The following is a 15189-nucleotide window of genomic DNA, read 5'->3' on the forward strand; positions in this document are numbered from 1 at the left end:
CATGCGTCATTCTGTCGATTGTGATACACTTCTTCAGAGCTAGTCACTGAGAGCTAAAATTTTCCCTCTGCTACTCAGCCATTATTCTCCTTGGAAATCTCTTCTGTAATCTGTATAGGGATTGCTTCAGACAGAAAATTGTCTCTTTAGGAAAAGTCTTTCACTGCCCTCATCACTGTGAGATCCAAGGATCAGTTCTTGGCCCCCTCCTTTTGAATTGTTTACATGTTGTCAATCGAACAAACTATCCGTAACCGTGGTCTTGGTCACTGTTGTGCAGATGACACTCAGTTATATTGAAATGTAATTTCCACCATCGTTCCCAATAGTACTTCTACGACCGGATCCCTGATGCATGTTTTGACCTCATGTATCTCTGATCTCAATCTCTGGAAGAATGAGAATTTTCTTAAATTAAAATAATTTTAAGCACAGTCAAAACTGAAATCATTAGGTCCTAAGTAGGGTTGGGTTAATAGACATCGTAATTGTCTGTTGTTGATGGCTGATAATTAGTTATTGTAATTAATAGTTAATAATGTAATGTAATTGTTTTGAATAGGCACTGGAAAACATTTACATGAATTCTGTATCTCAAGCCCTGACTCAATCTGCTTTGTTTCATCTGCCATATTGCCCCTCTTTGTATATTAATGATGCAAAAACTCCATTCCATACCTTCGCCACTTCCTGTATTGACTATTACCTCTTAAAAAACCCAAAACCTATGAATCCTCTTTGTCACAGTCAAAGCTCTGCATTGCTCCTGTTTTATCTTTCTGAACTCCTTCATCTTTATAGTCCTTGTCGCAATTTCAGCTCTTCTGGCCGTAATCTCCTCACTGTACCTTGCACTAGGCTGTCCTCTATGGGTGGCAGGGCACTTCAATCCACACCACCGCAGCTATGAAATGCGCTCCCCCCGTTTCTCTGGGACTGTACTTGTGTTGCGGTTTTCAAATCTCAGTTAAATATTTGGTCTTTCCTCCAACGCTATGCTACTTTTCTCTGCTTTTCCTCCCTCTCCCTGAGTTCTGTGCTATGTGACCTTAGGTATGGAAAAGGTGCTATGTAAATCAGTTCTTACCCCCCCGCCCCGCCCCCAAATTCAGCTTTTCTTCGTCTGTGGGATAAAGGAATTGCAATGTTCATAGCCTGCAGTAAATCAAAAAGTTCCAAAGCCAATACATTTCATTCTGTGTGCATTTTGGCCTTGTGTTTTCTGAATTGAGACCATTAGGTTGTTGACCATTTAGTGCACATACATTCAAGTTAACTCCTGCATTTGTTTTTTGACTGCTTAATGAACTAATTAATGGAAAGACCCAGTGTTGTGGCAGTCACGGTTCCTATAGACAAAAGCAGCTTGTTTAATGGCAAACTGCAAAATTCTGCCTGTCCTGAGACATCTGCCACGTAGCAGACGCTCTTGTCTAGAGCAATGTACAAAAGTGGTTTGTTGTGGAAGAAATCCATAACTTACCTTAGGCTGTAACTTTAGTACCTTAGACTAAGGACCCCATTAAGCTATAACTGTGTCAGATAGATACAAGCAAAGGAAATGTATAATGCATCTTTAAAAAAATTGACACAGAGGGAGAGAGATTATGTAAATAAGTGCAGTTGGTGAATAATCAAGTTCCGCGTATTGTCTCAAAGCAGACCGCTCGGTGCACATGTATGTGTACACACACATGCCCCTTTAGATTCACCCCCATATATAATGTAGCCTTGTCTTGGTGTTCTGTGGCTCCTGTGTTTACACTTCTTGTACTACTTGTATCATGCTGTCACTCTGCCTTTTTCCTGTTTTGGACTGTTTGGACATGTGAATGTTGCTAGTGGACATTAAGCAATATTTTTTCTGAGCAATTGCGTAAGTGATTGGAGTGTGGGGAAACAGTAGAGAAATATTTGTTTGTTTAGCTTCTGGTTTCATGTCTTTTTAAAAACAATTTCTTTTACAGAAAAGTGAAGAGAAGATGGATGAGGTGTTGAAAGAAATAAAATCTCTCAGAGAGCTGGTCAGCAGCCAGGAGAAGCGAATTGCCAAACTTGAGGAGCAGTTGTCCAAGATGGACATCTAAAAGGACCCAATCCTTTACCCACAGCTACTGTTCAGGATGTTCTATTGGCCAGGTGGGCAGGACCCGTCACTGCCAATCAACCATGACAGAGTTCCATCTGAAGCCTGCCCAGCAACAGCCCTAACCAACATTCCAAGATGAATTTTTTTTTCTTTTTTAAATCTCTTTTCCAACCCCCGAACACACATCTTCAAAAGGAGAGATGGAGAGAAACAAACAATAGGTCTTTCACAAGATTGAAGAATATATCTCTTACTAACCTTTACTCCCAATCTTTCAGCAGTGCTTGTTTTATTTGGTGTATTTGAAGAGTCTTAACATTTTCTGTTTATATTGTTGAATATATCGTGACCAAAATTCCAATGTGAATCCTTCACATAACTCATGATGTACTCAGGCGTTGACACAGCCACCAGTATTGCATTCCTGCTCATCCCATCCACCCAGTTCTTTGTTGCCAGATTTTTAGAGGAGACCTCTGTTCTTCCTCTTTGACAGTATTTGACCCTAGCTCTTTCGTTTTCTTACTCCAACCTTTTGTTCTAATAAGGGACAATGCAATAGAAGGGGGAATTGTTTGAATCCTATATTACCATTTTGTAAGGTATTGACAAAAGGAAAGAAAAATTGAAGTTGATTTTATTCAAACATGTGTACAGTTGGAGCATATGTACATATCAATGGAGTAAAACATCTACCTACTGAAAAAGTCTTAAGTCTTGTTTAGTTTGGTCATTATATAGGTGCCAGTCTAAAGCTTTATTGTTTGGAACATTCCTGTACTGACATGCTTGTTCCAGTTGCCGCAGACGCAGCCATTGAGGTCTGACTTCTCATGGCCTGCGCTTGCCTCTCTCCTGGAAACAGTATCCTCTCATTATGCTAATTACGATCGATAAAGGGTGGCCCTGATTAAAAGCATTTTCCCTGTTTGATTCTTATATTCTTGAATTGTACCATTTTGCGTTTTCTCGGTTAAAACATCCTTTTAATTACCCAGAACCATGCAGTGAACCCCCTGTTTAGGGGACCCTCCATCTGTGGTCTCAACTTATGGACCTGCTAAGCAATTTATGAAAGACTTCTAATCTAAGACCAGTTTGTTTGTTGTTTGAATGCGTCAAAGAGGATCTGTTTGTAGCTCAGGCTACAGTAGGCTACAATATGAATTGAGTGTCAGGCCTTTAGAGAGTCTCTGTGTGGTTGGATGCATGAATTGGGGCCCCTGTCCAGGGGTGGGTAAACTGCCACTTCAGCCAAGCAATGCAAACATGACTAGCACTGTATGACGGCTCACGTTGCCAATTATGTAATAAAATGATAAGCCGTTAGCCATATCAGGGTTGTTCATTGAACTGTCCCTTTAAGATATTCAAAACTTTCCAAAAGGTGTCGCAAACAACCCCAAAGTGTGTGTGTGTGCGCGCATGCGCGCACCTCAACCCTTTCCTTATTTTGGTTCTTGCCTTGAAGCTGAGTGCTACAGCTCCAGGACTCTGTGCCCTTTCTTCTTCGCATGCCTGTCCATGCGTTACCTGCGGAGATGGAGATTTGCCGCTACTGCGCTGTGCTTGGCTTCCTGTTTCCGTTGTGTACAAGCTACTTGCCATGCTCTCCTGACCATGCAGAACCAAGTCTGCCTGGCAGTCTAGCCGCACTTTGGCAAGACTGTATGCCTGCAGCAAGGCAACAAGACTCAGCACCTGTTTGCAGGACACAAATGTAAAGGATCTTGCCAGAACTTTGTTGCAATTTGGAGTAAATTAAGATTTAAAAAAAATTGAACTAAACATTGAAGTTTAAGATGTATTTAGACTACTGCTCATGTTTGTCCCTGCATCCTGTCCTCTGCCCCAAAAATCTGCATTTCTTTGTATGTGGCTAACACCTTTTTTTTTTTTTTTTTAATCTTTTTTCCAAATTTAGTTAAGTAGGAAACGAAAGTTGTCAGCCGGTGTAGTACAGACAGTGCCCCCCCACCCCCTGTGCGTGTGTGTGCGTGCGCTTGTGCATGTTTACCCAGTTTTAGAAAGGATTGGTATTTCCTGCTGAGGAATTCCTCATTTAAAACCACTGAAGGGGTTGGCAATTAAAGTAAACTAGTGGAGCACAGCTACAGAGGAAGTGACCATAAACCTGCCTACATGTTCTATGTATTAGTAGTACCATTAGTTGCTGCTTTGGTTTTCTTTCTTTCTTGGGGGGGGGGTTCGTTTAAATGTTGATGTGCACAGATGGAATCAGGAAGTGTCAGAGAGGAGTGGGGTATTTACTGTGAAGCTCACCATGTCTGAGTGGGTAGATTATTGTAAGGTGGTAAAGGATGTGTGTGAGAAGGGCAGGTGGACCTGCAGGGCTCTCCATACCTACGGATCCGCACTGCCTCCTCCACAATTAAATTAAATCCTGTGCTCCTGATGCCGCCGATACCAAACGGTTTGTGTCTGTTGTAGTGTTGATTTAGCAGTTTTACCTGAACTGCTACTTTTAAGAACGAATCCATCTCACTCCCCCACAGGCCCTTGGCATGATCAGCTTCGATGATTGGCTCTTTAATGCGCTGCTGATTATGCTAGTGAGGCCTTTGTAAATGATCTCCCTCTGCGTCATTTACTGCGGTTTGCGGAAGCTGCGTTTTTACACTGGTTCTAGGCCGCTTTCTCAGTTTGTCTTAAAAACGGTTGAAGTAAGGGATTGGTGAAAGTGGATCGGTTCCTTTATAAAGGCGAGGGGTGGAAGTGCTCATTTTGCTTTTGAGGAGATGGTGGCGTGGCACTGCAGTAGAAGTTGGCTGATGTTACTGAACGACAGGGTCCTGTGTAGGTTGAAAAGAAATGCAAACTCGAAAGCTTATTGTATGTGATTCCATTTTTTTTTTTTTTTTTTTTTTTTTTTTTTTTTTTTTTAACTTGGTGCCCCTGTGAAACTGCGTAAGACGAGAAACAGTTCCTGAATTATCCCTGTTCATTTTAAATAACATACACGGAACAAGAGTTTAAAAAATAAATCCAAAGAAACAACAAAAACTGCTTGGTGTATATTTGTACTGTTCTTCCCCTGTTCATTCTGCTTCACCCATCAAAGAATCTGAAAAATAAATATTAAGCTCTTCAACATCTTTGTACTCGTCGTTCTTATCACCATGGGACCTGCCTGTGTTCAGGGGGAGGGGACTATATGCTTGGGTGAAAGCAGTTGCCACCATTGTCACATGCTGATCATCTGTACGATTGGATAACGCAGTCCTGCGTTGGCTTGTTCAACGCTTCCGTCGCTGTTTGAAACCTCAGCTTGGTCTGACGCTGAGGCAACTTCCTGTGCTTAAATTAAACAGCAAGAACTTTCGTCAGGAGCACGAGCAGAGAGTGAGAAGACCCTACAATCCGTTATCAGTGACGCCAAGGTCTTTGGTCAGTACATGTATATACATTTACATTTTCTTTATACTTGACCTGGAATTGATGCGGTAGCTAATTATTGAGAACTTTTCAAAATGTATTAAAATCAACAAAGCTTTGAAGCTTATTATTTCAACACGCACCATTAAATCTACAAAGTGAATAGCAGCAAAAATGGTAACCAATAGTAACCTGTTAAAAATCTGACACTAGTTTATTTGTTTAAATTGTTAGTTGACTGAAGATGCTGTACTTAGATGGTGCATGTTGTTCAGGATGTGAAACCTAAAATATTATATTAACTCCAGGATGAGGTTTTTTGTAAAAATTGGTGCTAGTTTTTCACTTTATGGACTACTGTTCTAACAAGTCCTCTTTACTTGAGCAAGGAAATTATAATAAAACACCACACTTGGTCAGAGGCGTGTATTGAAACAGTTTTAATATGTCCGTGTTTTGAAGGGCCTGGTGAAAAATGTGACCAGCAGTGTGTGCTCTGTGGCTCCCTTTATTCTCCGAGTTCTGCTTTCTTTCTGTGCTGTAGATGACGATGACGACCAACCGACCTGAGCTCAGGCAACTTCTTCTTTTGCTGCTAAGCACAAGCAGCCTGGTTTCCTCCAGACGCTTACTCACTGTGGGCGAAGGGTCCCAAAACAGAATCACCACACAGCAGCAAGGTATAGGGGCCACGCCCCATACGGGTCCTGAAATTCTGTTCAGCGAGGCTCTTTCACAGACTTTACCCACTGCAAGGTTGAACGAACAGGCTCTTGATGGTGGTCGTACAACAGTTCAGCATGCTTCAGAAGTAGTCACCAGCCAACATCCCAAGAGAAGTGAAACTTCTGGAATTCCTCATCTCGGTACAGGAAATGAAAGACACATCTCTGAACACTTGCCAGCAGGTACCGAACATCCAGCATATAGCAAAAGTTATCTACATTCTCAGCTTCCTGTGAGTAACCCAGCGTCTGCATTACCACCAGGAAGTTCTACTCCCACCCTTCCTGTGAGAAACAGCAGTTCTGTCTCACCACAAGGAACTTCTGTTCTCACCGCATCTGTCCCAGCCACTCCTAAAAAGATGACCCCAAACCACGCCACACATTCTGCAGTCAATGTCCCAACGATGCACAAAACAAATGGATCCTTCCTGCCGAGAACAACAGGCCAGCAAGTCCATGATTGGAACAAGACTACGAGCATGCGCAGCACCCAAACGCAAGCCACGCCCACCACGAGTAGGGACAAGGATCACGTTTGCTCCACCGCCACCCAGAAGAGGGATAGCCTCGCGGGCCGCTGCCTTATTGCCATCGCCGTGCTGGCTGGCCTGGCGACCACCTTCATTGTGATCACCATCGTCTTGGCAACGAAGCTGGCAGGCCGCAAGTACAGGCACCAGCCTCACGTGCTTGAGGACTTGGACACAGAGATGCTATGCATCTCTCGTGTGGTCAGCGGTGGTTTCGGTGGTGGCGGCAGCGACATGGACCGGCCCGTGCCCAAGCCCAGACGGCCCAGGAACAATGGCGTGTTGATCCCCACCACGGATGACGAGGATGGGGATGACCTCACCCTCAATAGCTTCCTCCCTGACACAGAATGTGCAGCGTAGAGATGCTATTGAGCTTTCTGTTTTAATCAGGTCTTCCTCTGTGGCTCTAACTGAAGGAAATCTGAAAAGTTTTATATACCCACACCCAGAAAAGAGGGGGAGAGATCTTCACTAGAATGCTTTACTCTTCTGTCAGAAGTTCTAGCTCACTGACTGAGAGAATCTGCAACTGGTTTGTAAAGAAATAAATGCAAACATAACTTCTGACGTATCCCGCTGAAAACCTGGATACAGCGCCGCAGTGCTTTTTCCTCATATACTACATCAGTCCCTTTCCTGAACATGAGGAGGGCCTCAGCTAACGTGAAAGGGGTAATGTGTCTGTGCGAGTGTTCAGTATAGCTTAGCGTGCAGGAAGTATGCCTGAACAGGCTAGAGTGATGAGGAGGAGCAAGTTGCCCATTTTAAGTAAAGCTCCAGGAGCTCTAATTGTCTGCCAAGTAACAGAAGCATGAATGTTGGTGCTCTTTCTGAATGTTGGATCACACATTTTTTAAAATACTGTGGAGTAATAAACATCATATGCACATGTTAACCAATATTTACGTATTTGGATATATAATGGAGTGAGTGAAAATGCATTTAGGGGAGCGACCTACTCTATAACTCTACCAGACTGCCATGTTTTTCACAGAGAACTGTAATATGTGATCTTTTGGCACCACTGTAGGTTCTATATTTTAAATTAAAACTGAATGTGAAAGGCATTGTAGTCTATTGGGTACAGCAATAGAACAGAATTAGAATAGGTAGAATTTATTTAATAAAGTGGCAGTGTGTATACTGAAGTCTTTTTTTTTTTTTTTTTTTTTTTTTTTTTGATGCTTATTGGATGTTGAACACTCTACACTCCTTATCTATCTGGGCCATTTCCCAAAATCACCATAGTCTTAAGATCATCTTTAAGCAGTTTAAGATTTAGGATGGTCTTTGTTTTTCGATGCTTTAAAAGCATCCCAACCCTAATTCTTGCTGATGGATTGCCTTTGCACATGTATTATATTTTCAGATTCAGTTGTATTCCCCCCCCGCGCTACAATTATGTAACTTTGATGTCTTTCTGAATAGATTTCTACTTTCTGCATTCATTTTATTTTAAAACCTTTTTTTCCCCTCTCGTTTGTATCTACTGTAAGCTGCAGTATGCCTGTGGACTCTCACTGTATGTATTTGAGTTCATAAGGTTTGGATGTATGGTTTAAGGTTTTACATGTGGTGTGCATGTACACAGCCTGAATTTGTGGATGAGAGGCTGTAATAGCAGATGGCAGATGAGAGACAGCAGAAACTGGGCTCAGAAATAAGAGCCACACCCAGTAGTTGCCTGCGGAACTTCACCCACGCACGGTACGGCCTGGCCTGTTTCATGGACAACACTTTCCAGAGAGACTTCTGACAAGATCTTCAGTAACCGGCATAAAAGAAAACGATAATACATCTATTCTTGTGTTACAAAACAGTGTAAGTATGAATCTGGAGAGACCTTTTTTTGTTATAATACATTATATGTTAAACATCGTGCACATATGAGTTAATAAACAATAAATAAGAGTTAAGACTTTTGGTTATGCTGTTATTAGTAAATAAACTGACCTACCTTTGGAAAGATGCATGCACAGTTCTGCAAAGTTTTTTTTTTTTTTTTTTTTTTTTTTTTTTTTTTTTTTTTTTTGACGGGTTGACGTTCTCTTTTAGCATAGATGTGGATCGAACTCATGCTACTCCACCCCCCTTATGGTTTAAGAAGAGAGGAGGAGAGTAGGTTGCACAGCCTTTTCTTAGAAAGCTTTTTATTTCGCATACACATGGGCACAGGCCAGCATACAGAGTACAGAGGCAGCTTGCATTTCGGTGCATTCTCTCTCTCCTTTCCTGGTTCATCGATTTTCTTAGTACTGAAGTGAGTGAGTGGCATCACAGAAAAGAACAACATAGCAGTAAGTATTTTTTTTCCCCATTCAAATCTGTGGTTTTTATTCCACAGAATGAAATGTTTTGGCAAAAAGTAATTGGCGTTGATGAAATGGCACTCTGGCTGTAATTTGTGTACTCTCTGGCATGGGCTTTGAAAAAGTTTTCATGGCACCTCTGGCTATGGCCTCTTATCCAAGACTGAATTTTTAAACATTGCTGTGCCATGCTTCAGAGTTTTCGTGCAACATCGCTACCCTAAACAAAAGGCTTTAGTCCAGATGACACTCGCTCATCCTTCACTGTTAGACTGCGTGTCATGAACGCTACACAGATTTGAATGAATCAGGTCAATTTTCCAGGCTGCAATTCAGCACAATTGTTTGCTACTGATTTGGATTAGAGTGTTCTACATGCAGGAGCTGCCAACACATTAGATGCACTGGAGAGGTTCATAGCACCACTCATCTGGGTTTCCATGGACTTCGGCTAATACCTGGACTACGTCAAACTCTTCATTTGCAAAGATTTTTTAAAAAATCAGCAAAGTAGGTAATTGGATTAAACTTTACTGGATTTGTTAATGGAATCTCCTCAGTGTCGGGTTAAATGGAGAATTATGAGGACTAAGCAGAAGTCACACTCGCAAGTAGATACGCAATAGCTGCTGCTAATGTAATAAGATAATGTACTGCTTAATATTTAGGAAGTTACTTTCTATAAATCAGATACACAGATTAAGGGCATATTGACTGTGAACTGGGACTTCCTCATTCATAATACAATTAGTTCTTTGTATTATTTCTGCTTCATGTGTTTCCTTTTCTCTTGGACTTTTTTCTGCCAGTGCAGAAAAGATTCTCAAGTTTCTGGTCTGCTCTGCTGCACCCATTCAGAAATAGCATGTAAATACAGGGTAAACCCAGGATAGTCCCACTCTGCATTTTGTCTATCTGTCTCTCCCATGCTGTCTCTCTCTCTCACTGCTGAAGCAGATGGTTCATTGTGTGGTATGTGGTTGGTGTAAATGGAGGGAACAAAATTACAAACCAGACCTTGGCTTGCTGTGTCTCCACCCCAAATAAGTAATAACCTGCAGTAACAAGAATAGATTTAACGCAAACTGGCAGCAGAAACTCACCATGTATATTCACTGTAACATAGTTTTGGACATGTATGGACATGCCTCTACCTTATTTCTATATGAGCAATTACATTGTGTAAAACATAGCAGTGAGGCATTATATGCTATTGCTGTCAAAAAGACTAATGCAAAGGCCTTAAATAGAAAAGCTGATTAAACAAGATTACTTGTCATTAAAAGCACTTCTATATCAATATATATACAGTTTTATAATATTTCAGTGGTATGTATTGCATTCTACAGAGATGTCATATGAAATGTTTGTTTTTTTTGGTTTTTTTTGACCTTGGAGGTTTGATGACAAAAGATTTCAGATAATTGACTGACTTCCTTCCGCTGAGAGATTTAAGGTCTCCGAATGTATGTCTCTAGCTCAGTTGTTCAACAAATCAAATAAATCAAATGGCAAATATCACACATACAAAGCTTATTGGGAATGTAATGCTTAGAATTAAATGGATACTTGGTGCCTTTAAGTTCAAAAATATATTGATGTGATCATACCTCTCCTGAAAAAAAAGGTTCTTTACTTTTTCAGCAGTCTATAATGTACAGCATGGTCATGATTCACTAATACATGCAAATGGAGTTAGCCCATTGTCGTTCATTTATATTGAAAAGAGACAATAAGGCCAAAACCTTTCAGGTCTGTAATATATCTGGGGGAAACTCTGCATATTTATTTGATCAAAATGGATCTTCTTTGTCTTTCTTTAACTTCCTTTAGGTGCTTAAACGTTGCCATGCCGTCATCCACATGTTCACGGTTAGCTGTTACGCTCCTCCTGATGGAGTTTGGCTGGTGCTGTTTGAGTCTGGCCTTCCCCATCAGCGAGTCTGTCGAAGGCAGCGCTGATGAGCCAGAGCTGATCTTCCCCACGGCCCAGGCCACTCATGTGGTCCCCCCCTCCCCCTCCCCCGTGCCTAGCATCACCACGACCTTCATCCGCGTCAAGGACTTCCTGTTCAACCAGGTGGTGGACATCCTGCGTGACAACCTGCTCCTCATCATCGTAGTGACTTCGCTGCTCATTGTCATCATCTTCATCATCTGCTGTGCCTCGGCCCTGAGCCACAAGCGCAAGCTGGAGGCCTACTACCCACCCAGGAAGTCTGTGCCCCGGAAGTACATGTGTGAGGCGACAAAAGGGGTGGCGAGGCAGCAGCAGCGTGCCCGGCCGGGCCCCGAACCCAAGGGTGTCGCATCAGGCTCCGCAAGCTGCCTGCGCACCCCGTCCAAGGCCCTGGTGGGCGAGAAGGAGGGAAAGGAGCCACCGGCCAGAGCACAGCAGGTGCAGAGGGCTGAGGAAGTGCGGGAGGTGGAGGAACAGAGGGAGGAAAAGAAGAAAGGGGAGGAGCCAAAGCCTAGCACCTTGGTGGGTGGAGCTAGCCAGGCTCTTGTATGCACCTGCCACCTGCGGAAGGCCAGCCCATCAGCTCAGTGATGGAGTGGGCAGGTGAACGACTGGCTCTCAGAGACGTGTGGATGTGGACTTTTGTTCTCCAGGAATTCACTTGATTCTGCATAGCAAGAGTTCGGCCACTCAGCTTTGTGCCAAACTATATGTTGGAGGTGCTCAGGTGAATTTATCGAAGGTTCGCTACACAAACTTTGTGTAGCTGTTTCAAACCAAATTACCTGAATCATGTATGTTATTCTTCAGTTTGAGCAAAATACCTGATCTGCTCTTTCACTTGTTAAATTCCCCTTCACTGTGTACAAGGTAGGATGTGTTCTGCATACTGACTGGAGATATTGCTGACTCTCACCATACTGGTAGTATATCAAACTTCTCAGAGCAAGAGAGCTGTTCCTTTTTTTCTGCTTTACCTTTTTAAATGTCTGTAATTATGTCTGTAATTATCGATATCTAGGCGCTAATCTTGAATCAGTATTGTTGACCTGAGAAGCTTGATATATATACGTTTACATGATCAAACTGTGCATTATCAAACAGTAAAAGTGGTATTTTTTTATTTGCAGTTTGGACCTGTGTATTAATTACTTTTAGGTCTATGGGGATTCTTTTTTGGAATAACATTTTTTTTTTTGTTGTTCAGCATTGGGCTTAATGTGAGTTAGAAAGAGTTTATGCCTGTCTTTACCAATATGTGATCACTTTAGGACTGATAAGCATGCGAAACATTCTAAAGTGTGTGTTGCCTTTCGATTTCTGTGACTTGGAAAAGAAAAGGTCTTCTCATTCCATTACAGTGACTTCTCTTTAATTATTTAATCTGTTCCTCTCTGTTTAGTTTTGGCCAATATATAAGTTATTGTCATTATTTCAGTTAAAGTTCAACGCTTAGTTCTATATAAAGTATCTTTGAATTTACTGTTACATTAAATCCTTTTGGTAGACATCAACTTGCTTGCCTTGTTCTGTTACAAATACTGCAAAATGCCATTAACTGCTTTAATAGCTGAAGAGTCAGTCTGAGTTGGGAAAATAATCACAGAAATACTGATCTGTCACTTCTTCAGAGGTGGTCAAAAGTTGGATGGGAAACATTCCTTAAGTTTTATGTTGCACTTCAACTATAATGTGTAAGTGTACTGAGTGGACACTAATCTTTTAAAAGTACAATCATATGAAAAACAAAGCGCATCCTCTTTGAGTTCTGTAGTTTTACATATCGGGATATTATAATAAAATCTTCTGGAGCAGATTCCACCATGTCATTATTTCTTTAACAAAAATTTGTCTATAACGCAGAACACTGCAAACAAATTAAGTACGCTCTTTCTGCTTATATAAATTATAAGGGTGCGCAGAAGCTGGGTGCTGCTAACTGATTAACTGATCATTAGTGTGAGCGCACCTATGAAGGAAGGTGGTTTGGCAGTTTGCTGGTCTGGAGCATTCAGGTGTGTTAATGTGATTCCAAGGAGGAAAAGCGTCAGCAATGATCTTAAGGAACCAATTCCTGTAGCCCATCAGTCTGGTAAGGGTTATAAGGCCCTTTCCAAATGATTTGAAGTCTACAGTCAGAAAGATTGTTCACAAGTGGAAAACATTCATCTTCCCAGGAATGGACATCCCAGCAAATTCACCCCAAAGTCAGACTGCAATGCTCAGAGAAGTTGCAAATAAAACCATGAGCTACATCTCAGACTCTACAGGCCTCAGATGGCATGTTAAATGTTAATGACAGTACAATTAGAAAAAGACTGAACAAGCATGGCTTCTTTGGCTTCCATGGCTTCTTTGTTTTGTAACACAAGAATAGAAGGGTTGCCAGGAGAAAACCTCTTCTTTCTAAAAGAACATGGCAGCACAGCTTATGTTTGCCAAGTTGCTTCTGAACAAACCACAAAACGTCTGCAACAGTGTCCTTTGGAAAGATTGGACTAAAGTGGAACTGTTCGGCTATAATTCACAGAGCCACATTTGGTGAAAACCAAAACACAGCATATCAGCACAAACACCTCATACCAACTGTCAAGCACGGTGGTGATTTATGTTTGATTTGCAGCCACAAGACCTGGGCACCCTGCAGTCACTGAGTTGACCATGAACTTTTCAGTAAACGAAAGTATTCTGGAATCGAATGCAAGGCCATCGTATACCAGTAGCTAAAGCTTGTTCAAAGTTGGGTCATGCAACAGGCCAATAGTTTCAAGTACACCAACAAATCTACAGTACTACACAATACCTGAAAAAGAAAAGAATTAAAATGTTGCAATGGCCCAGTCAAAGTCTAAACCTCAGCCCATCTGGAAATGCTGTGCATAAATAAATAGCCACCAACCTCAATGAACTGAAACAAAGTTGTAAAGAAGAGTGGGTCAATTTCCTCCAGAATGACGTTAGAGTCTGAAAGTCATAAAGAAGAGATTAGTTCAAGTTGAAGCTAAAGGTGGTTTTACAAACTGTACTTAGTTTTTCACACAGCTTCTCAATTTTGGCTTCACTTTTGTTAAGTAATGACACAGTGGAATCTGTTGTGTGTGGTTCTGAGGTTGCATTTATCTAATTTTAAGACCTGCTAAGGACTAGATTATCCATGTCCTGATATGTAAATCCACAGAGGGTGTACTTTGTTTTTCACAAGACTGCATTCATAATTTGATCTAAATTCAGTGATGTAAATTTTCATTCATAAAACTATCAGAGAGTTAGTAATTTAAAGAAAATCAGTGTTTTTCCTTGTCTAACTGAGCATTAAAGAGGTTCAAGTTATATTTGTTAAGGAGTGTCAATGCTGTTCAGGCAATTGTAACTGTCCATCAAGTTTCCCTTCCAAAAAAAACAACAAAAAAAACCCCCAACATTTTATTTGTTAAATGGTAAATACTGAAACATCAAATTCATATTCATTTAGTAATAAAAAGTTAACCAAAGCCAGAACAATTGGGCTTCTTTCAGAACCATTTCCTCAGTGTTTATACATACCCCATTGCATAGTCCTGCTTCTATATTCACATGGTTTATGCAACCAGAAGCAATATAATGAGGAAATTAGGTCCAAGCAAAAAAACCATAAATGTAGGATCTTTTTATTTAGCAACAAATAAAAAGTTAACAAACAAAAATTTAAGCAATACGCAGTTTTTTTTTCTACTCAGTGATCGACATAATACTTAGCAAACCATCTAGCCAGCCAATATAACAATGCTCCCTCCTTCACATTCTACAGATATGGAGATGCAGTCCTCCTTAAATCTTATTCCTGCTCTTTGAAGACATATTACTGGAGAATCACAGTATATCACAAATCTTGACTCATCTCTGCATTAAATATTCATATTCTACAACAAACTGATGTCTATTCTTGATGAGATTTTTTTTATTTTTTATTTTTGCCAAAGAAGGTTTCTTGGCACATATACTGGACACAAACGCCACAACAGTCAATCGTTCTTCTAGAAACAATCCTGTTGCCAGATGTCTTGAAGTCTTTTGAATATCAAACACTTTCTGTGTTTTAAAACCATAATTTTCAGCTGTCATTCTTTCCTACTTGAGACATGTTGACTGGCGTCCAGTATATCCCTTTTTCATAGCTGATAATGGGGAGGGTGAA

At 41.1% G+C, this 15189-nt stretch overlaps 3 protein-coding genes across 5 annotated transcripts in view; all 3 read left to right on the forward strand.

Moving 5' to 3' along the window:
• The window catches only part of LOC113576921 (coronin-1C-A), a 35118-nt gene extending 29917 nt beyond the window's left edge, over positions 1 to 5201 (forward strand). For both annotated transcript variants that reach the window (XM_035526291.1, XM_035526292.1), the window contains exon 11: positions 1968 to 5201. In XM_035526291.1, coding sequence (XP_035382184.1) covers positions 1968 to 2087 — 120 coding nt within the window. In that variant the 3' untranslated portion in view covers positions 2088 to 5201. The remainder of the gene's footprint in view (positions 1 to 1967) is intronic.
• Positions 5202 to 5418: 217 nt separating this feature from the next.
• On the forward strand, positions 5419 to 8243 carry selplg (selectin P ligand). 2 transcript variants are annotated; one of them, XM_027009251.2, is made up of 3 exons: positions 5419 to 5497; positions 6030 to 6393; positions 6475 to 8243. In XM_027009251.2, exons 2-3 carry the CDS (start codon positions 6030 to 6032, stop codon positions 7104 to 7106), a joined length of 996 nt encoding a protein of 331 aa, XP_026865052.1. In that variant the 5' UTR covers positions 5419 to 5497; the 3' UTR covers positions 7107 to 8243. The 2 variants fall into 2 exon arrangements, with proteins under 2 accessions (XP_026865052.1, XP_026865051.1); XM_027009250.2 differs by having other exon boundaries at positions 6030 to 8243.
• A 575-nt stretch (positions 8244 to 8818) lies between these two features.
• On the forward strand, positions 8819 to 12796 carry tmem119a (transmembrane protein 119a). Its single transcript, XM_027009309.2, has 2 exons — positions 8819 to 9043; positions 10889 to 12796. The coding sequence occupies exon 2, from the start codon at positions 10905 to 10907 to the stop codon at positions 11604 to 11606; it is 702 nt and encodes a 233-aa protein (XP_026865110.1). The 5' UTR covers positions 8819 to 9043; positions 10889 to 10904; the 3' UTR covers positions 11607 to 12796.
• Positions 12797 to 15189: the final 2393 nt, after the last annotated feature.

The sequence above is a fragment of the Electrophorus electricus genome, chromosome 5 (genome assembly GCF_013358815.1).
Source record: "Electrophorus electricus isolate fEleEle1 chromosome 5, fEleEle1.pri, whole genome shotgun sequence".
In the NCBI taxonomy this organism is placed as follows: Eukaryota; Metazoa; Chordata; class Actinopteri; order Gymnotiformes; family Gymnotidae; genus Electrophorus; species Electrophorus electricus.